At 42.2% G+C, this 27,181-nt stretch overlaps 2 protein-coding genes across 5 annotated transcripts in view; one reads left to right on the top strand and one right to left on the bottom strand.

Moving 5' to 3' along the window:
• Nucleotides 1-1,921: 1,921 nt before the first annotated feature.
• RABEPK (Rab9 effector protein with kelch motifs) lies at nucleotides 1,922-24,485 on the bottom strand. 4 transcript variants are annotated; one of them, XM_030207396.1, is made up of 8 exons: nucleotides 24,375-24,485; nucleotides 23,184-23,242; nucleotides 21,469-21,626; nucleotides 19,149-19,301; nucleotides 15,044-15,205; nucleotides 14,576-14,725; nucleotides 6,749-6,898; nucleotides 1,922-2,315 (listed from the first exon to the last, which is right to left on the bottom strand). In XM_030207396.1, exons 2-8 carry the CDS (start codon nucleotides 23,234-23,236, stop codon nucleotides 1,993-1,995), a joined length of 1,149 nt encoding a protein of 382 aa, XP_030063256.1. In that variant the 5' UTR covers nucleotides 23,237-23,242; nucleotides 24,375-24,485; the 3' UTR covers nucleotides 1,922-1,992. The 4 variants fall into 4 exon arrangements, with proteins under 4 accessions (XP_030063256.1, XP_030063255.1, XP_030063254.1 ...); XM_030207395.1 differs by lacking the exon at nucleotides 24,375-24,485 and adding an exon at nucleotides 23,999-24,345; XM_030207394.1 differs by lacking the exon at nucleotides 24,375-24,485 and adding an exon at nucleotides 24,078-24,345.
• A 43-nt stretch (nucleotides 24,486-24,528) lies between these two features.
• Nucleotides 24,529-27,181, top strand: part of PPP6C (protein phosphatase 6 catalytic subunit) — a 30,083-nt gene continuing 27,430 nt past the window's right edge. The window contains exon 1 of the mRNA XM_030207398.1: nucleotides 24,529-24,661. Coding sequence (XP_030063258.1) covers nucleotides 24,587-24,661 — 75 coding nt within the window. The 5' untranslated portion in view covers nucleotides 24,529-24,586. The remainder of the gene's footprint in view (nucleotides 24,662-27,181) is intronic.

Below are 27,181 nucleotides of genomic sequence, written 5' to 3'. Positions count from 1 at the left end.
TCCCCGCGGCCACATAAGCCGCTGCAATGGCTTCCTTGACCCATCTTGCCACTGTAGGCTTAGCAGCCTGCAGACCCTTACGAGGACCTGCAAACAGGACAAACAGATGATCCGACTTCCGGAAATCATTGGTCACTTCCAAGTATCTGATGATGACTCGTCTCACATCCAGATATTGGAGAGCAGAGTATTCCTCTGGGTAGTCCTCCCTTCGAAAGGAAGGGAGACAGAGCTGCTGATTCACATGGAAGCGAGAAACAACCTTGGGCAGGAAGGAAGGCACTGTGCGAATAGACACTCCTGCCTCAGTGAACTGCAGAAAGGGCTCTCGACATGAGAGTGCCTGGAGCTCGGAAACTCTTCTGGCTGAAGTGATAGCCACCAAAAAGACTGCTTTCAACGTCAGGTCTTTCAGAGATGCCCTTGACAAGGGTTCAAAAGGCGGCTTCTGCAAAGCTCTTAGCACCAGGTTGAGATTCCACGCAGGCACCACTGAGTGCAGAGGAGGGCGCAGGTGATTAACTCCCTTGAGAAAGCGCACCACATCTGGCTGCGAAGCCAGGGAAGCACCCTTCAGGCGGCCCCTGAAGCAAGCCAGAGCCGCTACCTGGACTTTAAGGGAACTGAGCGACAGGCCTTTCTCCAGACCTTCTTGCAGGAACGCCAACACTGAAGAAATTGGAGCAGTGAAGGGAGAAAGTGAGCCCAAATCAAGGGCGGCCATGGCATGAACGTCTCCCAGCTCAAGGGCGGCCCAAGAAGAGCCCGTCCGAGCAGAGTGGCCGGCCAAGATGGCGGAGGCGAGCAGCGGGGGATGGGCGTTTATGGCGGGAAAAACCGCCGCACCGGAGGAAGACCCGGGACACTGACCGGCCTCCGAACTGACACCCAACAAGGGCGAATCAGACTTTAATACCCCCGCATCCCCGCTAGGAGCGCACACGCGGTCCGGGGAGCGATTCTTCGCGCCCTCGCCCTCCGACGCCATAGGCCACGTGGAGATCAATCGGGGAACCCCCTGCCCGCTATAAAAAAGGTAGAAATTACCTGCTTCTCGCTCCGAGCTGTAACGACCTGGTGTCCCAGTGAGTAGCTGCAATAAACGTTTAAATAAACGTCAAAATAAACGCCTTTAAGGGCGTCCAAAATTTTTTTTTTTTTTTTTAACGGAGCCAGCGGGAGGGGGGAGAAAAGGAGGGACCTGGCGCCACCAGGTTTGCACTCGCTCAAGAAGAGCCCTCAACCCCAGGCACTCAACAAAACCTAAAAATTAGGCTTGGAGGCCTAGCCAGAGCTGCTGCTGTGTGTGACCACCACCTGCTGAGATAGAGAACATACAGGAGGAGTTTCCGGCAGCACATGACCACATATAGGGAGGCAAAAGGATTGCTCTCTATCTCCACCTGCTGGTAGATGGACACAACCCACCAGTCTATGGATTGATCAGCATGATGATATGGAAGGGGAAGTTCGGGTTCAAATCCTGCTTCTACTGCTGCTGTTCCTTGTGGTCTTGGGCAAGTCACTTCGCACAAGATTGGCTCAGGTGCAAACTAGTGTAAGTTCCTTGGAAAGAGAGAAATAACTACTTTATCTGAATATAACTCACCTTCAGCTACCATCAAAAAAGTGTGAGATAAAACATACTCTGAAGGCTGTAGATTAAAATGAATATTTCATGTATCATTTACTCAAAAACTGCAATATCATATTATGGACTACTAGAACTAGCCAAGAGCACCTTAATTTTATTAAAAAAAAAAAAAAAGATGATAATCAGAAATGCATTTCACTTACTGTTACAAATTTAGAGGAGAACTAATATTGTACAGACACTAACTCACAGAAGATGCAAAACATAAATAGGGCTTCTTTTACAAAGCTGTGCTAGCGATTCCTGTGTGGCAAATGAGAGGAAGCCCATTCAATTCCTATGGGCTTCCTCTCATTTGCCGCACAAGAATCACTAGCATGGCTTTGTAAAAGAAGCCCTTAGAATTTATTATCAATGACAGTTATACAACAGTCAGCGTAAATTTCTCCATTAGTATCCATACCACCAAATATGAAACATAATGGAACAACTCTTTCTTCTCTTGGCCCAAATTCAGTTTTGTTTGTGACATTCAAGTCTCCTTTTTCATTCACTGCTTTATCTTCTAAACGTCCTTCCACCTTCTCATCATCTCTACTGTTTACAGACCTTTGATTATTCAGTTCTGCACACACTCTCCATGGAATGATGCACATGGAATGATCTAATCGTCCAGCAGGTAAAGGTGAATCATATTTCAGCAGAGTCCAAGACTGCTTTTCTGAGAAGAGAAAGAAAAAAGACCATGTATTGTCACATAAATATGACAGAAGATGGCTAAAGTTGTTATAGCAGCAGAAGAAATGGTGTTTACCTTATAAACCTTCTTTCTAGAGTAAACTGAGGTGGAATGGCAGACATTAACAGCTGAAAAGCATTAGCAGGCTGGAATCGGTTATACAGTATTTTGAAACTAGTTAAATCTCCTTTAATTTTAGAAACAGAAGTACTCTAAAGGAAAAATAAAGTGTTTTCAGCTAGTTGTTTTTCAGCTTTGTATATATAGGTCCACAATGTACCCAAGAGAATTCTTTCTTGACTTTTACTTTAACCACATTCTGAAGAGTCTAATAGTTTATTTATTAAGATTAACCCAAGGTGGTATACAACAGATATAGCTTCATAAATTACTTCCATTATATTAACAGCATAAGAACAGTAAAATAACTAAATGTCACAATAAAACACAGTTAAAGCAATGAGGTAAACCTGGACATAGGAAAATTAAATCCTAGTAATAGCAATAATGTGATAAAATGTCAGAAATATACTCATTAAAACAACACAGTAGAACATTCATAAATCATGATACTCCAAAATAGGCAGCATTGTAGACCTTTGATATTCACAAAGTCACAAATATCATGTAACGTCTTAAAAGGTAGCAGAGGGGACAAGTGCAGTTGGGACACATAGAGGCGTATTTTCAAAGCACTTTGACTTACAAATCTACATAGGAACCTATGGAACTTTGTAAGCCTAAGAGCTTTGAAAATGAGCCCCATAGACAGACATTTTGAACAGTAGCTGTGGGGTGTAATATACTCTTTCAACCTTTCATCTCATGACATATTGACAAGGTGCAAAAATTGTCAAAGCGCACAATTATTTTTTTTAAGGATGTGCATTTTATCATTTAACAAATGAGTATTAAGATTGTGTTTAAGTTAAATAATATGTAATGGAAGGGGGGATGGGACTTGATATACTGCCTTTCTGTGATTACAATCAAAGTGGTTAACATATTATATATATAGGTACATATTTTGTATCAGGGGCCAATGGAGGGTTAAGTGACTTGCCCAGAGTCACAAGGAGCTGCAGTGGGAATTGAACCCATTTCACCAGGATCAAAGCCCACTGCACTAACTACTAGGCTACTTCTCCATTCCATTGTGTTATCTTAAACATGACCAAGACTGAGCTTCTTATCTTTCCCCCTAAACCAACCTCTCCTCCTCCTCCATTCTCTATTTCTGTGGATAACACTCTCATCCTTCCTGTCTCATCAGCTCGTAACCTTGGGGTCATCTTCGACTCCTCCCTCTCCTTCTCTGCACATATTCAGCAGACTGCTAAAACCTGTCGTTTCTTTCTCTATAATATCACCAAAATTCGCCCTTTCCTTTCTGAGCACACTACCAGAACCCTCATCCACACTCTTATCACCTCTCGCTTAGACTATTGCAACTTGCTTCCCACAGGTCTCCCACTTAGCCATCTCTCTCCTCTTCAATCTGTTCAAAATTCTGCTGCACGACTAATATTCCGCCAGTCTGGTTATGCTCATATTAGCCCTCTCCTCAAGTCACTTCACTGGCTTCTTATCTGTTTCCGCATACAGTTCAAACTCCTCTTATTTGACCTATAAGTGCATTCACTCTGCAGCTCCTCAGTACCTCTCCACTCTCATCTCTCCCTACATTCCTTCCCAAGAACTCCGTTCACTGGGTAAATCTCTCTCATCTGCACCCTTCTCCTCCACCGCTAACTCCGGACTCCATTCCTTTTATCTTGCTGCACCATATGCCTGGAATAGACTTCCTGAGCCAGTACGTCAAGCTCCATCTCTGGCCGTCATCAAATCTAAGCTAAAAGCCCACCTTTTTGATGCTGCTTTTAACTCCTAACCCTTATTCACTTGTTCCGAACCCTTATTTTTTCATCTTCACTTTAATATTCCCTTATCTCTTGTTTGTCCTGTTTGTCCTAATTAGATTGTAAGCTCTGTCGAGCAGGGACTGTCTCTTCATGTTTAAGTGTACAGCGCTGCGTACGTCTAGTAGCGCTATAGAAATGATAAGTAGTAGTATCTTTATAACTGAATATTTTTATTGAAATATAAGTTGGCAAAAGGGCAACAATACGCTTCAAAGGTAACAAAATTAGCCACAAATAACATGCATTCAAAAACAACAATTTTAAATTGAATTCCCCCCCCCCCCCCCCCCCCCCCCCCCCCCCCCCCCCCTTACACACACACCACATGGTGCTGGTGGTGATCACATCCCTTCGCTGCATCCGATCTGTAGGTCTAAACTGCTTTATAATAGACTCCCACCAGGCACACATTTATAGAACTACGTCCATAACGTCAAAATAATGAGACCATACCAAATGGACACAATCTGAATATCACACGGTTTTCACAGGAACACACACATCAAACCCAAGGATTCACTATAATGGAGCCAGTTAATGTATGGCCAAGTTAAAAGTAGATTTAGTACAAAAATTCCATTAACTTCCTAATGGTATCTGAGTACACAAACTGCAAAACTTAGCAGTCAGCAGCAACAGGTGGTAGTAGCAGCAGCAGCAGCAGCAGCACGCAGTGATTCAGACAGCCTGCGACGCTTCCTGCCTATGCAGAAGCAGGAAGTTACATCAGAGAGAAGGCTCGGGGGTTGGATCTAGCAGGTTGTCTGAATCGCTGCTTGTTGCTGCTGACCACTACAGAAGAAATCTTATAAAGCCAGGTCATTGGCTGGGGATTGGAGTGACAGAAATCTCCCATGGCACACCAGTTGAAAAACGCTCCTCTGGCAGTATGCCAAGATGTATTAACCAACACATTGTACTGGATTCTAATTTCTTTCCCTCCAGCCTAGTTACCCTGTATTACTGCCACATCTTCCACTTATTACTGATTAATACACTAACGGTCTCCTGGTTTTCCTGCCATGAATATGTACATTCTGGCTAAATACCAAAGAACTTGAATTTGTAGGATGGAACAGAACTAAAATTAATAAAATAAATAAAATTCTCTGTTACAACCTCTTCTAGTGATCTTTCTCCTCTCTTATAGTCAACCATGATAGCATAACTATAAATTATCATTGTTCATATGAAAATATTTCAGGATTTATTACATAGTACCATAGTAAATGACAGCAGATGGAAACCTGTATGGTGCATCCAGTCTGCCTAATAAGGCAGCAAGAGTTGGACCTCCTGCTCCACGCAGCTTACATCCCCTCTATACCCTCTTTAAAGTGTAAAGATCATTTAATGTTGCTTTGATTCCATGCTCTTTCTATATAGGGATCCTCTGTGTTTATCCCACATTTTTGAATTTGGTTTTTGCTTCCACCACCTCTCGAGAGGGTATTCCAGGCATCCCTCTCTGAAAAAAAAAATCTATCTGTATATTAATACCTTTCAAGTATTTAAACATCTGCATCATATCTCCCCTGCCCCTCCTTTCCTCTAGGATATACACATTCAGGTCTTCAAGTTTCTTCTTATACATTTTTTTGTCACCTTCCTCTGAACCACTTCAAGTCTTTTTATGGGTATGGGTATGGGTTATGTCCTTAGCAAGAATCTGCCTCCAAATGGAACATAATACTCCATGTAGGGCCTCACCAATGACCTGTACCAGGAGCATTAACACCTACTTTTGCTTGATGGCTAAGCCTCTCTCCATGCAGACTAGAATTTGGCTTTGGTCACTGGCGTGTCACATTGTTTTGCCACCTTGAGATACTATCGATTCAAGGTTCCTCTCCCGGTTTGTGCATAACCTCATGCCCCCTACCATATACAGCTCCGTTGGATTTGGATTTATACAAATACTTTTAAAAAATTGTTTCTATGGAACTTTGGAAGGCTAAGTGCTTTGAAAATATGCCTCTCTGTTTAAGCTTTCCAGACCTCTCCTGATGATCCTTCAGCCAGTCTCTTCCGAGATAAATTTCCAAATTCATTGTGGGTATCTCACACATTATCCATTGTGAACATTCTGAAATCCTGTCTTGCTAAAGGGGTTACTGGGACACATCTGGGAAGCCCTGCTGTACAACATGTGAAGGAGTACGTTTTGAACAGACTTGAGCAGTTCCTGTGACAGGTAGCCAGAGAAATGGCCACATTAAAATTCAAAGCGCTTTTCAAATGTTTGAAATATACTAAAAACAGATAAAAGCTGTGGTAACCAGGGAAGATGTGGTCTAGTAATTAGAGTGCAAAACTAAGTTAAGTTACTCTTGGGACTCCTGTAAACCTGAAAAGTGGTTACAGAAAACAGAGATGTGACCAAATGCCAAGTGTAGAAATTAATTTTACAAAGAAAAAAGGAGAAAAGGTGGCAAAATAGTTGCTTCCTGTTTTATAGACAAAACAGTTCTACAGAAACCTGAAAGTGCCTACCTATGTGATATTTGTACATGGTATTCAATGCCCCTGACACGCCCATCCCACCAAAGATGTAGATGTGTTTTCCATATGCCACTGCAGAATGTGCTGCACAGCCTGAGGGAACATCTCCTTTCACTTTTAACTTCTCCCACTTCATGTCACCTATGAGAAAAAAAAAAAATCATTATTGTAAGGCTGGGTACAGAGAAAGCCACCCAGTACTGATGTCAGAAGTATAGAAATAAACATAATGGGGTGAATTCTATATATGGCACTGCAGAAAGTGTTATTCTATAAGCTGCACTTAAAGTTTGGTGCAGTTTACAGAATAGCGCTTATGCCCAGAACTTGTGCTTAACTTTAGACACGGCCATTTGCACCAACTTAAACGTGGTGCAAATGTTATGTGCCTAAATTGGGCACATATCCCCCCTTATTCTATATCAACTTGCATAAATGCTAAGAATGCCCCCATTCCGCCCATGACCCTCCCATTTTCAGGACAATTTTTTTTTTTACTTATGTGTAAAATTTAGGCACATAAGTTCCAATTAAATCTAATTAGTGCCAATAATTGCTTGTTAAAAAGCCAATTATTGGCACTAATTAGTTCATTATTCAATTAAATTTGCACATGCAATTTTGGCGACTTTTATAGAATAAGGGGGAAAATGCCAAGAAATTTATATTTGAACTTTTGCATTTTTCATTTAAGATGAAAACTGGGTAAGAATATCTAATACTGTTCCAAAGGAAGATACAGTCCAAATCCAAAAATCTGGACTGTTTGGGGATTGGGTCAGTCCAGATTTTTGGGTTTTCTGGATTCTCGGGCAGTAGTTTTTAAATTAGAATTTAAGGAAGAACAAAGAAATGAACAGGAAAATGTTGTTGATTTATTTTCATTAACAAGTACAGAAAACAGGAAAAACATACTGTAAAAGCTCCCATTGTATAGTATACAGTATTTATTTGCTCAGACTTCTGTTGGCGTCTGCTGCCACCTGTCGATGGAACACTAGTTGCATCTGTCTCTCTCTTCCCCAACCAGCATCTGTGTCTCTTCCCCAACTAGCATCTCTCTTTGCCTCTCTTCCCAGTCTCTCTCTTCCCCACACAGTGTCTCTATTTCCCATCCAGAATCTGTCGCTCTTCCCTATCCAGCATCTCTCCGCCTCTTTCCCATCCAGCGTCTCATCCCCACGCAGCATCTGTGTGTTCTCTTTCCCACACAGCATCTCTGTTCCCTATCCAGAATCTGTCTCTCCATCCCATCTAGCGTTTCTCTGTCCCTCTTCCCCATCCAGCATCTTTTTTCCAAAGGAGAAAGCCCAGGCCCTCAAGGCTCCCCTCACCACACAGTCCGGCATCTCTCCCTCCCTTCCTGGCCCTGCCCGTGGCTCTCTCACTCCTGCGGTGTACAGTACATTTTCAGAAGTCTTCCATGCTGCAACACTAGTGGCAGCCTTACTCAGAGGCTGCCTCTGGCCTGTGCCAGACCTTTCCCTTTAACCCGTCCCTCCCCTTCTGATGCAACTTCCCCCATTTTTATAAGGGCAGGACAGATCAGAGAGAAAGGTCCGGTACAGGGTACAGCCTATGAGTAAGGTTGTCACACTGATGCTGTAGCACGGAAGACTTCTGAAAAAGTATTGAATACCAGGGGAGTGAGAGAGAGCTGCAGGCAGGGCCTCTAGTGGAGAAGAGGGGGGGGGGTGAGACTGAGGGAGACAGTGTAGTCCGGATTCTCAGGCGGTCTGGATATTGTAGTTCTTAGGGGTTCTGGATTCTCAGGGGGAGGGGGGGGTGTCAGATGTTTGTATTTCTACTGTACACTGTTGAAGTCCACCCCCCCCCTTGATTTCTTTTATTATTGCATATATGGCACAATGAATGGTTTCTGATTTTTAAACAAAGGGAAACTGAGTAAACACATAACACAGTTTTTAACTTATTTATTTAAGGAATAAAGGGGTCCTTTTACTAAGGTGCATCAACTGATTTAGCATGTGCTAAATGGTAAGAAGCCCATAGGTATAAAATGAGCTTCTTAATATTGCGCGGGCACTAAACTGGTTAGCGCACCTTAGTAAAAGGACCTCAAAGTTATCTAACACCCCATATCGTCCATATGAAAAAGTAACGGCTCCCTAAAAGTAATTAGTTGTACTATCTTTAGCAGCAATACTTACAACCAAACACTTCCTATACTTTGATATCAGTCTTTCATATCACTATTGAAAAATCTTAGCCCAGTTTTCTTTGCAGAACTATTTTAATTCAAACATATGTGTAGATTTGCATGCATGAACTGCTCATTTCAGGTCCTACCACAACATTTGTATTGGATACAAGTCAAGACTTTGTTTAAATCAATCCAAAATTGTAATTTTGTTCCTCTTCAGCCATTCAGATGTAGACTTACTTTTGTGGTTTGGATCACTGTCTTGCTGCAGAACCCAATTATGCTTCTGCTCACCGGACATTCTTCTTAAGAATTTTCTGGTACAGTGCAGAATTCATGGTTCCTTTAATGTGTCAAGTCTTCCAGGTCCTGAAGCAGCAAAGCATCCATACACCCTTGTACTATCACCCTAAGAACATAAAAAAAAGCCATACTGGGCCAGACCAATGGTCCATCTAGCCCAGATCCTGTTTCCAACAGAGGCCAAGCCAGGTCATAAGTACCTGGCAGAAACCAAAATAGTAGCAATATTCCATGTAACCAATCCCAGGGCAAACAGTGGCTTCTCTATGTGTCTCAATAGCAGACTATGGACTTTTTCTCCAGGAACGTGTCCAAACCTTTTTTAAAACTAGATACATTAACCACTATTATATCCTCCAGCAAAGCGTTTATTTGAGTGAAAAATATATTTCTGCCTATTTATTTTGAAAACATTTCCATATAACTTGAGTGTTCCTTAGCCTTTGTACTTTTTGAAAGAGAGGGAAAAAAAAATCAGTATTTTATAGACTTCAATTATATATCCCCCTCAGCAGTCTCTTTTCCAAGCTGAGGAGCACTAACTTCTTTAGCTTTTCCTCATAGGAGAGGAGCTCCATCCCCTTTATCACTTTCATGGCTCTTTGAATCTTCTTTGACTACTGGTAGGATGTTCTTACTGTGGAATGCCATATACAATGGGACCTATGTTGTCCAAAGAGTGTCACTTTTGACTCTTCTGTCCATAGAACATTATCCCAAACAGCATGGGGATCATCCAGGTGTGTTGCAAATGTGAAACAAGCTTTGATGCTACTCTTGCATAGCAGTGTTTTCTGCCTTGCTACTCTCCCATGAATCACATTTTTGCCCAGTCTCTCACTTATTGTTAGTCACAAACACTGACCTTAGCTAGGCTAGAGAGGCTTGCTGTTCTTTGGATGTTCTGGGATGTTTTGTGACTTCCCAGATGAGTTGTCTCTGCGCCCTTGGAGTAATTTTGGAAGGCTGGCCACTCCTGGGAAAATTCACCACTGTTCCAAGTCTCCTCCATTTGGAGAAAATGGCTCTCATTGTGGTTCGGTGTAGTCCCAGCACTTTAGAAATGGCTTTGTGGATTAAAAACTGGTTAAAAAATGGAAAACAGAGAGTAGGGTTAAATGGTCAGTATTCTCAATGGAGAACAGTAGATAGTGGTCGAACAATTAGGTATAGACTGTGTTGTTTCTGACTTTACTTGTTTTGGATTGCTTTGAGTCCTACTGATCTGTACATCTGATGTCTGGAATTCTGGAAGATGGAAAAGAGGAAATTAAATAATAAATTTTGGATGTACGCTGTTGAAGTACTTTTGCAATGTGTGTATGGATGTCTGTTCTGGTGTGTGCATGTGATAATGTTTGAGTAACTGTCTATACTTATGGCTATGATTTCTGAAAATGCAGCATTAAAATGACAGACTTCTAAATGCCCAGTTGAGTATATATGCTAATCTCAACATTGTTAAATATTTCAGACATATCCATCGACTTGCTCCCATGATGTTATCATCATCCAGAAAGAAGAGATAAAAGTTTTCAGTTTTGGAACAGTATAACTCATCACAAGAACAAAATATCAGAAAACCAATGGACTACATTTTATAGCCCATTTAGTTATGTTTCAACAAATGAGAGATCTGCATCAAACCAATTATTTATTTTTATTATTTTGACTTATAAAACCACTTGTCCCTGAAACAAGCTGTCATGCCCCTCACCTGGTTCAGGAAGCCGCTATAGTCATGCAGTATGCCATGCCTAAGAATCTTGTGAGTGTTTACTTCCTGGTTGCTGCACTTCCCTTTTATAGCCCTAGATGGGGCACTGACAGATGATCTCACCCCCTGGCTAGGGATATTTAAAGAAGTGCTCTACACCAGGGGCGAATCTGACTCCCCCCCCCCCCCCCCCCATAGGCTTCCATTGACGGCACGGGGGGGGGTTGGCGGTGGTAGCGGGGGCCGGGGCCAGGCACCCGTTGGCCCCATTACAGATATGCCCCTGCTCTACACTCCTCCAGTGCTTCGGTAACAGGCTTCCAGACTTGTGCCTCTCCAGTGTTCATTGCCTGGCCAGTTCCTGCTTTCAGCCCTGTTTGTTCCAGCCCTGCTTGTTCCGGCTTCCAGCTACTCCCTGGCCTCGACTCAGTCAGGCCTGCCCCTAAAGGCTCTTTTAAGAGCCAACCTCTAGAGAAACCCTGTTATGTTCCAGCCAGTCTGCTAGACACTGCCTAATCATGACCTGCCTTCCAGTTCCTGGGCTCTGCCTGGCAGTCCCATCAGCAACCGTCGACGAGGGCCTGCATGGTGTTTACACTGCACAGGTAGAGCCAACCTCATTGCAGTTCAAGAGCTCACCTTTCCCAAACCGTGACACAAGCTCAACAGAAAAATCCATTCGTGTATCTAAAATGTAAACCTCTACAAAAGAGATGACGTGAAGATTTGATTCCATGTTCCCCAATGAAAGGGGAATTTAATTTTACTTCCATTTAATTTCAGTATATTCCCTCTTAATAGCACCGGGCTTCCCAAGTAGATTACAACAACAGTTAAGATGATCCGATCAGGAAACAGGATATCCTCACCGAGATTTGGCCATGTATTACTGTATCGTATAGAACAGTGTAGAAAAATGAGCACTAAATACAGAGTTTATTACTAGTTTCTACTAGCTACAATAATTTTAATGCTGTTTTACTGATTTTCAATTTTATTTCATGGTATATATCTATATGGGAAGCTTTCAAATCAATTAAAAAAAGCTGTTAAATTAAAAAAAAACCCAACACACCAGTGTTTGCTATTGTTGTTATATAGAAATATCTTTATTGTCGTCATAAGCAAAAATAAAGGCATATAGCGCAGAACTAAAATCCACAATACAGCATTACAAATAAAGCAAGCTCTGGAGCACTGGCAAGCATATTTTGAACATAACCCTCCCTCCCTTCACAGACCCCTTGAAAAAAACTCACCAACCCCCCCAACTCCCCTTACATCACTCCCCCCCTCCCCAGATCCCCTCCTAACAGAGAGAATGCAAATTCCAGGGGCGTAGCCAGACCTTGTGGTGGGAGGGGCCAGAGCCCGCGGCGGGGGAGGGGGGGAATTTGGTCTGCTGCCCCACCACTGCCGCCCTACCGCACCCCCCCCCCCCCCCCCCGCTGATCCCCACCCACTGCCACAGCAAATACCTTGGCTGGTGTTGTACAGCACTGGTCTCTGGCGCTGCCGCATTGCCTGCCCTGCTCTGTCTTCCCCTCACATCCTGCACGCTCCTTTTAGTGAAACTGAGCATGTTCAGTTTCACTAAAAGGAATGTGCCGGACGTGAGGGGAAGACAGAGCAGGCCAGGCAATGCAGCGGTGCCGGAGACCAGCACTGGACAACACTTCAGCTGTCGGGGGTTGGGGATCCCCACCAGCAAAACCAGGGGCCTAGAGGAAATTTCAGGGGGGGCCCAGGCCCCCACCTAGCTATGCCACTGGCAAATATAAACCTCACAAGTTTGCTATTGTTTTGTTCTGACCAATATGGCAGCAAGCTCCGCCCACTGCCTTCAGCCCAGATAAGCCACATAGGCTCATGCAGTCTTCCATCATTAAACCTCCTTGGTTCAATATATAGTGAGGTTTAGATTCAACAGAGCTGGCTACAGGCAAGACTGGCTGTGTTCAATGAGTTGAATATAATTGTCAATTAAATCCGGTTGATTAGTTGACTGACTAGATAAGGGGCAGTTACTCTTTCACTTGAGTGAACTTGGTGTTGGATAACTTTGTTCAATAAAAAAAGTAAAAATTTAAAATCTGTGTTATGTGTTTACTCAGGTTTCCTTTGTCAATTACATGCAATAATAGGGGAAACTTGGGGGCGGAGGGGGCCTTCAAGACACACCTGTTGCACTCTAAGTAACTTCCCAGCCAAGGAATTGCACAGCAAGGCTTTGCAAACCTTTTCCAGGGATCCCAGAACCAGCTATGTTTTCAGGATATTCACAGTAAAAACACATGATATATATTTGCATACTCTTCAAAAAATGCAATCCATGCAAATTTACTTCATGCATATTTATTGTAGATATCCTGAACACCTGAATGTTTGGGAGGTCCTGTTCTATAGTTCAGAATACAGGCAATGGTTAACTAGAAAATACACATCAACCATGTCAGGCCTTTGTTTTTATCACATAGGATAGCAACGTCTACCCTTTTATTCATTTAGTTCTGATTTTGCCTGAAAGACAGAGGCTGACCAAAAACAGATTTTTCGGTTTTGGCTGAAATCTGTGGCTGAAGTTCACTGTTTGGTTTCAGGCAAAACCAAAGCCTAAATTGACACGGTGCAGCCTCTGGAACAGCACCTACTCCCTTCCCCTATGATCAGACAGATTCACTGTTGTTCCTGCCTATGCTGGCTACAATCTCAAAACGGCTGCCACAATCTTCAGTAATAGTCTAATGAGACTGCTGCTGAAGGTCTCAACAGCAATTTTGATGTCAGAGATGGCAGGGGTTGGAGTGACTGAGGATTGCTCCTACCATGGTTAGGCAATTAGACCACCAGGGATTAAAGTAGGCGCAAGGGATGGCTCTTTCTATGCAGGGAGAGACGGAGGGTCGGACAGTGCTCCTCTGGAGAGAGAGGAAGGACACAGTCCAAAGTTGGCTTTTCAGCCAAAAATGCACTGGCATGTTCAGCTGAAAACCAAAACGAGGCCGAATATGGATTTTGAGCCAGTTTCTGTGCCAAAATCAAAATTCAGTTGGCCTCTACTGGAAGGGTCTCTCAGGATATTGTTTTCTTAGCTACTCAAACAGGATATATTAAAATCTTATAGAATGTAGATCCGTTAATGCAGGTATCATAGTGATGTGGGTGATGCACAGGAAGAAAAACAAAAACAAAAAAACCAAGAAGCCAATAAGGTGATATTTTAACAATACTTTAACAAATGTGGGGGTCCTTTTACTAAGCTGCGATAGGCACTAATGCGTGCTTTATTCAGCACTACACATGTATTTGACCCATTTGGTCCATGTCTACTTTTTGGTTTTCTGCTTGGACTATACGTAGGGTTTTTTTACTTTTACCTTTGGGTCTCGTATGTTAATGGCCACGTGCCAATGGGAAAATTAACATGTGACCATTAATAGAAAACATGGGAAATGTGGCCATTTTACTGCCACGCTAAAAGCGGCCTCAGCGCAAGGGAAAGACAATGCTGGGGATAGCGCTGGCCACTTTTTAGCACTGCTTAGTAAAAGGGCCCCTTAAAGTATATGATAATAAATTCATGTTGACATTTATATATATTTTAAATAAAATTATTTTAATCTCTTATACTTACTTGTATCAAGGCAGAACATATCATTATAAAATTTCTCTCCAGCCAATCCACCATGGATGAAAAGTCTGGTCCCAACTGCAATCATAATATGGCCATGTCTCGGGAATGGAGGTTTGCCATGAGTTTCTGGTTGTGACCAAGTCAATGTGGCTAGAAAAGGTCAGATGCTAACATTATATTTACTGCAACCGGAAGCCATGTAAAACAGAAGTAGATCACAAGAGAGTAAGAAAATGAAAAGAAGCCTGCAGTGAAGGGAGAATCAAGGAGCAGGATTTTGCTGGAGGACAAAGGATACAGATGCATTTTTGTACAAAAGTTAGGAACTGTTAGAAGTAAAAAAATTTAGTTTTACTAAAGAAGACTATTTCTTGATTTGTTATAAACATTATTTCAATGCAAACTACTCCACAAGCTCCTCCTAAAGACAACCTATAGGTACATTATTAAAAATTGACAGCAAAGTACCTGAGTCAAACACATGAAGCTGTGTGTCTTCAACAGGATCTGCTCCTTTATCTCCTCCGCCAAAAACATAAAGTTTGTCTCCTATGGCTGCCGAAGATGTGTGAAAGGTTCTAGGTGAAGGGGAGGCTCCATTCACATTAGGGCTTTGCCACGTTCCCTTTTCTAAATAAAGAAGCAATGCAATAAAAACATCCAAAATATGTGTAACCCAGGTTTCAAGGTCCCCGCTAGCTCTGGTCCTACCCGGGTCACAAAGCACAATTTTACCTTTTTACCACTACCAGATGTGTCAGGGGACCACACACACATCACACTCACAGTTTCAGTTCACCTACAGTCAAGCTTGGGAGTGGATCAATGGTCCAGAATAGCAATCCGGAGTGTTGGGAGCTTGAGAACCATGATGTTGCTGTACTTTCAGTCTGGGAACAATCATTCTCACTCTCTCACCAAAAATCACTCCGCACTCCAAGAGTTTGATTTAAATGCAAACCAACTTTACTGGAACTTCTGCAACCAGCAAACAACACTTCAAACTCTTTATATACCCAGTTCTGTTCAAGATTCAATTGTGCTAATCTTGGCCTCTCTTCCTCGCTCTCCAGGGAATTCACAGCTGTACATATTTACATCCCTCTTGTCCTTTACCCATCCTTTCATGACAGAAATAAATCCAAGGCTGTTTCCAATACTTCTAATTTCCAATCCAATTCTTACAGGCACAGACCCTTTAGGCCGTCCTTCTTCCAGCAGTGCACCTGTCAGGGCTATACTCTGGCCTTGGGCAGGTTTCCCCTGTCCTAATCATGCTTCTAGGCTGGACTCCCCTTGTCCACCTGAAGCTCACTCTCCTTCTCCATTGCCACTTATGGGGCAGAATCAGCCTGTATTTATCTCTTGCACTCCAGGATCCCTCAGTACTCCCAAAGGTCCTGGCGAGGGTACAGTCAACCAATGACCTCATGCACCTCCCTACAACTTCCTTTATTAAACTCCAAACTCCACCCTTGCTGTCACTCTCTACAGGGAAATACTTTCTATCTGCAACTTATTTCAACACCACTCCCTTGGGCTGGGCTTCCTCCCATCCAGGGACCTCCCAACTTTCCAACCCACTAGCAGGGACTGCCCTCCCCCTAGGCCCTCTGGAAAAGTCTATCACTGCTGTCTTAGTAATACTCATATCATGGCGTACTACATTCGCTTTTGCTTACAAACTTGAAAGTTATCAAAGTGGTGTACATTCAGGTTCAGAAACCTATGGAACTTTGGAAGGCTAAGTGCTTTGAAAATATGCCTCCAAGTATTTCCCCATCTTCAGAAGGCAAACAATCTTAGTTTGTATCTCGGCTTGTGGAGAATAAAGTGACTTGCCCAATTTCACTGGCAATGCAAGAACTGGGATGAAGCTGATTGACAAAGGTGATCCAGAAAAGGCATAATGCAAGTATAAATGCTTTTTATTGTGTTGTTTATGGTATCTCACAAAACACTTGGAGCATACATTTATTTAGAACATTTATATCCTGCACTCTCTTTCAATCTAGGCAGATTTTCAAATAAAACATACACGATATAAAATTATACAAACATACAAAGGTGCTCTAGATCTCATAAATAAAATTTATCTAAAAATATTTTTAATTATGTTTTACACAATAACATTCAAATAAGTTATGGGCTTTTTACCAAAGCTTAGTGTGCTCTAATAGACATAAGCATGTGCTAAGTTCTATGTGGCCCACAACTATAAAATAGGATGTGTAGAATTTAGCACACACTAAGCATTAGTAAAAAAGCCCCTTAATTGATTAAACAGCTAAATAAAAAAAAATATTAAACACAAACAAAATTTGGGTACTTATAAAAGCTTATATACCTCCCACTGTGATTCAAAATGAATGTAATAGATACAAACAGTGAAAGAAAAGGAGGAAAACCACCTTTCCTCTCTTAAGCCCACAGTGTGAACAAGAGGGACCCAACTGTGAAGAAGTCCCATAAAAAAAGGGGGGAAAAAAAGGCAAACAAGAAGACAGAGGGAGCATGAGATCAAGACAGCGATGTCACGCTGACTTTGGAAGCACACTGATCTACTTCTTTTGTTTTCCTTCGCAGGGAAGTGCGAGGGAGGTTGCTGGACTTTCCCTTCTCAGTCAGCAATCCCTTCTGCAGCTGGTCTTGCTGATTGTGTTCTGGATCAGATGTCAGTGGTAGGAGGAAACAACTCATCTCCTGGGGAGATCACTAAGTCCGAAGCAGAATGTGCCCCCCCTCCAGCACAGAATTCCTTAGTGCATTTAGCTGCTGCCTTGCAGCCCGATAGTGCAGCAGTGTCAGAAGGGGAAAGGGCTCCAAACATTAGCCCTGTGGGGAGTGAAGAAATGATGAAGAGGGTCCTATACTGCGGTTTTTGCTAATGGAGTGATGGCACAGGAAGAGCAAAGGACTGGGCTGCTGCAACAAATCTTCAGAAATGGCTGGATCCTCTAGTGTGCGTCCACCTGAGAGGATACTAATGCCTATGTTTACTAGGTGGTGCTATGGGCGCATTAGCATTTTTAACGCACGTAAATGGTTTATGCACATTAAACACTAATGTACCCATAGAAATGTATAGGCGTATTAGCGTTTAACGTGCCTTAAATTTACAGGTGCGTTAAAAACAGCAACGCACCTTAGTAAATATACCCCCAGGTTTGCTGCACCTGCCTGTCTTTTGACTCAGCCACAAGTATTAAACTTGGAAACAATCTGGGAGGCCATCTCCAATATTACCAAGTTGTTGCTTCCTCAGGATAATGAATTGTCTCAGAAAGTGAAGTTTTGGATGATATGGTGACTGCATATTCTCAAGATAAGAGTCAGTTTAAATCTGGTCTGCAATATGTACAGAAATCTTTAGTTTTCACTAAGAATATACAAGACACTATAATTAAAGATGAGTCTGCTATGAGACTTAAAATGGAAAATTTGGAAAAGCCGGCAAGGCGAGGAGTTGTAATTTATGTCTCCTTAATTTTCCTTGGCTCCTTATGGTATCTTTTAAATATATCGGTTTTCAAGATATTTATCAGAAGTTTTGAATGTTCCCCAGGCTAATTTTCTACCTCTTGTGAAGGTATACTATCTTCTGCTGAAGAAACGTGGACAGTTTATGCAAGATCAAGGTGTTTTAGATATGGAAATGGACAGAATTAGATGCTACAGCTTTACCAAAAACTTCTGACTCTGAGCAAACCATTTTGGCAATGCTACTAGTAACACTGGCCTCATTTTCAAATAAAGAATGGCTACTAAGATTATTTTTCAAAAGCTGTCAAAAGTTATTTCTGAATTTAAAAACATCCATTTCCTAAAATGATACGAAGAGACTCAGATGAAATGGAAATAGTTCCTGTTGTTACACCCAGGAGTCTTGCAGTTAGAGACAGTCATTTTCTTGAAATGTCTTAGTAAATGGTTTAGTCATTTTCAATTAGTAAAATATGTTTTCTTTGATTCTGCTCATCTGACTACCTTTTTGGGAACAAAGAGACTGGGTTTTACTATATTTACCCCATCTGGGGATCAAGCTATATCCAAATAAGCACTCTCGTCTATACTAATGTTCCATTGGAAAAGCAGTATGTTTTTATTCTTCCTTCTTTTTTTTTTGAGGGGGGGGAGGGAGGCGTTCCCTGAAAATACATCTGATTTTCAACTTGGATACTCAATATTGTGGACAAAGCTTTTTCAGATTTATGTTATAGGCTGGATATTTGTTTCCTATACGGAGATATATTTGGATGACTTTATGTACAAGTTATTTGCTTGGTTGTTAAATTGAAATTGAGGGGAAAAAAAAAAAAAAGAAAAGAGGCCTGACATTCAGTTTAAAAATTTCTACTATCTTGCCATTAGTTCTGGTTCACCAGCAGATTCCACTGCCACTGCTTGTAAAGAAAACTTTCTTTCAAGAAACTCTCTCAAACATACGGGGCAAAAGAATATATAGCTCACCTTAGAAATCTTTGCCATTTAGAAGGATATCACAGGGAAAACTCTTCACCAGGAACAAACAATTCTTAATTGCAGAAACATTCTATCATGCTAAGAGCTTTACCTAGACTTAACAGCTGTACACAGTTTCTGTTCCCAGACTGGTGTGCACCTCCAAATACCCAGATGCTGTCAGGACTGGAAGCTGGAATGAAGCTAGCATGCTCATAACGTGGTAATAAACCCTCCCAATCTGGTATATCCCACTCATGTGTATCTATTAATAAAGAAAAACAGAAGTTATGTACATTTCACAGTTAATAGAACATTGCGTTATTCAAACTTATATAATAAATCTTTTTATTGAACAAAACATTTGCGGTAACAATAAACCAAATACATACCAAGCAACTGGTTATGTCCTTCATTTTTTTTTTTTAAATATCCCAAGCCCCCTCCCCCCCCCACACCCACCCATTCCATCAAAGAAGCACTGCAACAGAAAGGGCTTTGGCTCTTATAGCCCTCCCTGACAACACAATTAAATCTACCCCCATCCTCCCTAAGCCCCCTGTTTTCCACTCCCCTCACTATGCCCCCTCCACCCTCTGGAACCTGCAATATTCAAATTTATGTTTAAACAATTTTTTAATGGAAATGGCAAGTGCAAGCAAAATATAACATGTGGATCAAAAACAATACTGCCATCTATTACATTTTAGATTAATCCCCACCCCCTATCTTCCACCCAACAGATGCAACAATCAGGTTCCATACAGTGATGCAATGATACATGCAGTGAATTGCAAGTAAATTCAACAGAAAAATAAAAATACCATTGAATCTATACAAATCCATTCAACAACCCCCCCCCCCCCCATCAATTCTTACCTAACCCCTTTCCATAAAGGGAATCTGAAAGTCTTAGCTCTTATAACTTGCAGATTCCCCAAGAAAAGTCCTCCCCCCACCCCTCTGAGCCAGTACTGCCAGTAGACCAGACTCCAAGAATACATTGAAAGAAAAAATTACAGACGATTCAACAAGAGGCTACAACCTCTTGGGTTCAGAATGTTCAAATAAGCATCCAACACTTTGAGATATTTGGTTTTCTTCTTAAAAGAGCCCCTAGCATCCCTTGCCTCCCGTATGGTAAGAAGATGCAACTGACTCCTCCACAGCCAGAAATTTGGCGGTCCTGCTATTGTCCAGTTCTACAATATGCATTTCTGGACAGTTAAGGATATTTTGCGAAACGATAAAGTCTGATCTCTAGAGCTGCCTGTGAAAGCTCCTATTTGGTCCAAAACCAACTGCTCTATGTATCCTACTATGGTACACTTGAAAACGGCTGACATGAATCACACAATAGATGCCTAAAAATACTGTATATCTGGGCAGCCCCAGAAGGCTTGCACGAAAGTGTCATCCACCACCCAACACTTGAGACAAGCAGCAGATGGCAACCTGTCTAATCTATACATCTGCAGAGTAGAAAAATAAGGTCTGTGGATCACCCTAAAATTCTTGTAGCCATGTGTCTGACAGTAAATGGGGAGTACTCTTCATGGAGGCAAGAATATTCCAGTGATCCAACTTGGGTCCCAAGATCTGTTGCCCATTTTGCCATAACTCACCAAACCTTCCCTCCTGTCCAACCCATGCAATGTCTCATGCAAACTAGATATGGAAATACCTTGCACTGCAATAGGATGGAAAAACTCTCCACGTGTGGCCCCATTCTCAATGTCAAGGAATAGATAGATAGATAGATAGATAGATAGATAGATAGATAGATAGATAGATAGCAAGAGAAAGAACCCAGAGACACTGACTGGGGATTCAGGAAAATGTCCAGTGCTGCGTACATCTAGCAGAGCTATAGAAATGATAAATAGTTGTAGGAGGAGGAAAATGGTTGCTGCGTTTTCCTCAATGCTTCTTAAGTTGGTCCTAGAATAGCCACCAATAAGTCTATATTTCAGGATATATATGCATGAGATCAATTTGCTGGCCATGGAGGCAGTGAATGCAAGTCTTTCTCATAGTTATCCAGTAGGGATATCCTGAAAACCACCTAGCCTTGGAAATACTCCAGGACCAGCTTGAGAAACTCTGGACCTCTTCCCTTCCTTTTCTTAGTTCTGAGTTAATTCCAATGGTTTTGTTTTCTGGTTTGGGGTTTTTTTTTTTTTTTGCTTTAGAAATAGAAGATGTACAGAAAAATAACTATGTCTACCATTTCTTTATCATTATGATTGCAGGCCTCCTGCTCATACTGCTTTATATATTCGTTATACTCTACTTAGCAACATTTTTCTCATTTATAGATACAAATCTTAAAATTGTTTAAAATATTAGGAAGCTCTGCTACACTGTTCTATGACCTGCTCCCCAAAAGCTTTCTTTACAGTGTTTCACAGCATATGACATCAAGGTCTTACCAAGATCTATGATGTGGGCATCAGCAAAGCTCCCACTGGGATTGGCTCCTCCAGTGATGACAATTCTGCCCTTCCCATCATCCTTAGCTGAAGCCAAATATAAACAAGTATGTCCAACTCGAGAGCTAGGACTTTGTCCACAAGGAACAAGAGCGTACCTAAAATCATGGAAAAATTATATCAGTATCCAATGTTTGGACAGTGCTGCGTAGTCTTAAAATTCAATCTCAGCAAAGAATTTATGTGGTACAGTGAAAGAAAAGGGACAGTGCCATGAGTCAGCTCAACAGTAAGTTCACATTTCAGTTTTTTAGATTCTTTGCATTCTTCTCTTGAGTTTTTCTTTATACTTCTTCTTTTACTATCATCTTCCAGAAAGGAAAATAATCATATAACCATCAAGTTAAAAATTAAAACTACATGACAGAGCAATGATCATTTGGGCTCCAGTGTGGGTCCCCTTCAGTTCCAGAGAGGCGGAAGGTCCTCTGATAATAGTGGCATAGTTAAGACTGAATTAACCCCAGGCAGAAAAATGAACACCACTATAACACCATCTCTTCCAAGGTAGTAGGAACTAGAGGAGGGAGGGCCCTTGAAGCAATAGCTGGGGGGGGGGGGGGGGGGTATCTGGGTAAAGTGTGTATGGGTCTGAGGGTGTATTATGGAGAGGGATACCTGCGGCATGTGTAGGGAGGTACTTAAGATAGCAGGGGTCTGTGCTACAGGGGGGGGGGGGGGAGTCTTAGGGTACGTGACAGGGATACAGAGGACAGAAGGTATCCAAACTAGGTCTACAGAAAGGGTGGGGTGGGGGGGGCGCAACAATGAGTTTAGGAAACCTTCTTCCATTTTTTTCCTCCCTTGCCGCAGGGCATATAAAATATTTTTATAATCTGAAAAATGAGAGGTGACCATGGCGTACAGTGCACTTACCTCTAGCAATGACCATCTCCCAATCCTAGTCTCCACCAAGGGGTTGGTATAGGGTGCCCTGGGCAAACCTACAGCCATGTGCCCAACTCCCACCCTAGAAGTAGCTGAAGGCCCTACTACCCCAAACCCTTGTGATTCAGCATCTCCCCTTCCCCTAATTCTCCTCCAGCCAGCATCTCTTCTTCCCCTCTCTACTCCTCCCTCCATTGCCAGCATCTTCCCTTCCCCATTCTCACCACCACCCTTGGCCAGCATCTTCCTTTCCCATCTAACCCCCCCCCCCCCCCCCCCCAATTTGGCAAGCATCTCATCTCTTCCCTACTTCCAACACCTCCTAGTCCAGCCCCGAATCCTTACAAATGAGAAAGCACTGCATGGATCCTATAAACACAGGCCTGTGCTCCGCCCCCTCTGACAGGAAGTCTGCCTCAGGGGGAGGGGGGAATGTAGCGCTTCAGTCCACTTGGCGTTCTTTAAGGACTTGGGGTTTGTAAGGAGCAGGAAAGGGGACACAAAATGGGTCTTTCCTATTTTGTATATGAAAAATGCTTAGTACATTGACACAATAGATCTTTTAAAATAATATTTTGTTGTTATTTATATTTATTTGTAGTCTAGCTCTTGCAGCCCTTCTTATTTGTCTGTTCCCTCTGTTTCATTAATCTTGAATGTAAACTGTTGCTTAGTTTTATTATTGACTGTACACCTCTTTGCCATTCCAAATGCAGACAATACAGCAAGTGATTAAACTAAAATTAATCAAATTCACTAATACTGACCATTTTGATTTTTGTGGACACTCTTCTGGCTCCAAAACTTGTAAGAGTTCCATAGTAACCTAAGCAATAGCAATAAAATACACAATTACAAAAGGCAATTACTAAATAATATCCAAGTACCTGACAAAAGATTTATTTGCTATGAGAAACAACATTGATAAATTAGGACCTTAATGGTAAACAATATAACAAGATGCGATGCAATAAAAAAAAAGTCAATAAGATCCCATAAAAATTCCTGGTTTTTAATCAGTGGCATATCAGAACTAGTACAGGAGATACCATTTTCAATCCTGCTATACTAGACGTGGAACAAGGCACAATAGAACAAGACCCAATATTCGCCGATATATGCATCCAATTTAACTTTAGCATCTTAAATATTTTTGTGCAATAAAATAACAGCTATGCCTCACGCACTGGAAAACGTTACATTTTAACAGCTCCATTAACTGATAATCCTGAGCTGCCAAGTTGCCCATTCCGGGGGGGGGGGGGGGGGGGAGCGGAAGAGAGAACGACTTTTTGGCCAGTCCAGATTTTAAACTTACATCCCAAAGCACTATGGTATTTGTAGTCCATTATTCTATCCGTGGTTGAAATCAGTGCTGCAGGTCCCATAATGCACCATGATGAGGTTGGCAGAAGTCCAAGACCGGCCAAAAAAAAGTCTCCCTCCTACAACGGGTAACTTGGCAGCTCCGCATAATCTGACACTGCCTGTGCCCGATTCTGCTGTATTTTAACGGAGATTCAGATCCGATTATCTTTGCCTGACTGAATTTGAAAACTTTTATATCCCTGGCTCTAAATACCTCTAGCTAGTATACTGCCTTGACAACCAAGGCCTCAATGGAGGAGACCAGGAGGGAAGATAGGGGAAATTACACCTACACACATCTAGTCCCGTTACCGCCGCCACTTCCTCCTTCTACACCTCGACCTGACCCACTTTCAGGCAAGCAGGTTGGATGCTTTCAGGACACAGAGTGGAAAAAAAAAAGTCTACCCGACTTCCCACAAAATCAAGTCAGACAGCAACTGTTGCCACAGCAAGCTCTCATCCCTGCCCTTTCAAGGTGGAGGAGGAAAGGGGGCACGCGCAGAGCAACTTCGGTCACAGAATTGTGTATTCCAAGCCTCGATCCAGATTATGCTACTCATGTGTATGGCTAGGAGCTCTAACCTCACCCCTGGCCTTGCCGAAGCAGCTTTTCAGTTCAGTCACTGCAGCTGCAGTGGACACTAGTGCTAATCAAGGAGGTTGCTGCTTATCGGCGGAATTTGGTTGTGCTTTCTGATTTCGCCCCCACCTCACTAAAGCGAGAAGTTTGTCGCTTCAGGAAGTGACGTTTTCCGTCTTCCTGCGCGGGGCTTCTTCCTTAACAGTTGTTGTTTTCAAAATGGCGCCTTTGGACTTGGATAAGTACGTGGAGATCGCTCGGCAATGTAAATACTTACCGGAGAACGACTTAAAGGTTAGGCGGGAAGGGGATGAGGCGGAATAAAAAGCCGCAAGTGTGTATATGTGTGTCTGTATGAAGGAGGCTAGCCTACTGTTGTTTTCGTGCTGGGAAGGCAACACTGAGTACTGCTTCCTCTTGCTATAGCCTCAGGCCCTTCATTACTAGAAGCTAACTCTGTGGAGTTTTGCTCTACTCTTTCTAAGGGTATCTTTTTTTCTGACGAGGATGAATGTCTCTGCCCAGGTTGGCTGTTATGAAAAGTTTCGAGACTTAGGATCCAGTATAGCCGAGTGGAGTAGGTTGTCACAGTCAGGGTTTCGGAGATTGCTAAAGGTTCCCTATATGCAAGTATTCCGTCACGAACGACTTTACGGGGCTGCCACCTTTGTGATTCCAGACTACTACTGCTACTCAAGGACCATTAATTTTATCATGTAGTAAGTGGATTCTGTTCATTAGGACTATGTGATACTGAAAATTGATACTAAAAACTCACTGATCACATATTTATGTGCATAATGTAAATGAACAGATAACTCTGCACTATTCAAAGGTCGAAATCCGACCTTTTGCTCTCCTTGTACTTTGGTTTTATTTAAAAGATGTTTTATATTACCAAGCACATTTTGGAAAGCCCCTTCTCGATTTTAAAGTGTTAACGATTAAAACAAATGGCTGATTAGACCACTGGTTCTCAACTTGTGAATGGCAGGGATCTGTGTCAACAATAAACACATGCATTCCCATTCCTTAACTACCATGTGTACCCTGTAGGCTGGGGAGAGCACAAAACATCTCATTGCTGCTCTTAATTATGCTTCTGTCTAACCCCAGTGGAGACTTTTGCAAACCATTCCAAGTAAGAAACATTGCAGGTCTATTTCTCCCCCAGCTTCCAGCTGCTCAAACTGGAAATACTATAGCTGGTTCCCTCCTCTGGGGCCACAATCACTGTTGCCAGACTGACCCAGAAGTGTGGGGTCCTGCTCCCTCTCCTCTGGCATCGATAATTGCTATTGTCGGCTGCAATGGAAGAAATGGCCTGAGGAAACCCCCTGCCTTTTTTTCTCCACCCAGTGATAACTTGGTAGAAGGAGAAGGTGATTTTTAAAAGGGAAGCTGGTGGTGTAAATGATTTTGAAAGGAGAGAGGATATGCATATGAGTTGAGAGAGAAGGTGTAATCCATCCTTGGGGTGTTCCCCTCCCCAAGGAGAATGTTTCTCAAGATTGAAATTAGGTAGATGTAGTGACCAAATGAGGATATGCACTGCAAGGGGAAGAAATTTGATAGAGCTACTCCCTCTCTGATTCATTTGTACTGGTTGCCTAAATGGGCCTATGTCTTTTTTTTTTCTTTCAGATTTGCCTGTATTGTGTATAAGTTTCTTGAGAGCAAACCCCTAAGTATTTTATTGGATTGTTGTATTTCCAAATAATGTCAGATTCTGGAGTTCATAGGAGCCAACATTTCAAAATTATTGGGGGTGCTAAGCCCAATGGAAATAACCCCTCCCTGAACACATACAGAGAATTTTCTCAATATTGGGGGTGCTCAAGCACCCACAGAGTCGGCTTCAATGCTGGAGATTCTCATTTAATCTGTTATTCTTCAATGCTAGGAGTTAACCACTCGCCTCCACCTACCCTCCTCTCCTCCTTCCTGTACACATTAATTGATTTGATTTGCTTACTTTATTTTTTGTCTGTTAGATTGTAAGCTCTTTGAGCAGGGACTGTCTTCTATGTTTGTGCAGTGCTGCGTACGCCTTGTAGCACTATAGAAATGCTAAATAGTAATAGAAGTAGTAGTTAATTATAAGAAGATTCTGGATAGTTCATGCTGTTCAGACCTGGTGCTGTTTGCCAAAAGAACTGATAACTATGAGCTCTTACTCATCTGTTCAGAGATCTTTGAATATATATTTGTTTAGAAAATATCTTATGTAATTTCTCTCTAGTTTTATGTATTTTATAATATATGTAATCTACTTTGAGTTTCATTGGGAGTTAGCAGAATATAAATGATACATTACGTTACCTGAGGGAGAAATCGAGTGGGTTGGGGGTGTAGGGGTTTTTTTTGTCAGGTAGGGGGTTGGAGGTACTGGGGGGGGGGTAGCTTGGAACTATAATGTGTTTTTGCCTCAGAAACTGACAGGAAGGGTGACATTTTACAGTGAGCTGTGGATTACTGCTGCAGTTTTAATCAGCAGCATTGAAGCATGCCATGGTATTTATGCAGTGCTAATTTCATGATAGAGCCGTGGCTCTACTGTGAGGCTTTCTGCATCACCCCCTGAGAAACTGAACCGGGATTTAGAGATTATGTAGTAGTAAGGGCAAGGCACTTGGGTGGGGGTATATGTAAGGGTGTATTTAGATGACCTGGGGTATTTGAGAAAAAGCATAGGATGATATGGAGGTGCTGGGGAGGGGGTAAGAGGAAAGCTATTGGAAATGAGGTTTAAGGGAGCAGGGGAAGTTAATTAGGGGAATAAGAGATAGAGGAAGTGGCTGCAGGCCATGGGGA

Source organism: Microcaecilia unicolor, chromosome 6 (assembly GCF_901765095.1).
Source record: "Microcaecilia unicolor chromosome 6, aMicUni1.1, whole genome shotgun sequence".
NCBI classification, from domain to species: domain Eukaryota; kingdom Metazoa; phylum Chordata; class Amphibia; order Gymnophiona; family Siphonopidae; genus Microcaecilia; species Microcaecilia unicolor.
The sequence above is the reverse complement of the archived record's forward strand: the minus strand, read 5'-3'. Positions and strand labels throughout refer to the sequence as shown.

Bases quoted from the DNA above. Each gene is read 5' to 3' on its own strand.
- RABEPK (XM_030207394.1), bottom strand. The intron at 21,627-23,183 runs GTCAGTATTAGT...CCATGATTTTAG, and splicing joins TGTCCACAAAAATCAAAATG to GTACGCTCTTGTTCCTTGTG. The intron at 6,899-14,575 runs GTAAGTATAAGA...TTTTTCTCATAG, and splicing joins TATGTTCTGCCTTGATACAA to GTGACATGAAGTGGGAGAAG.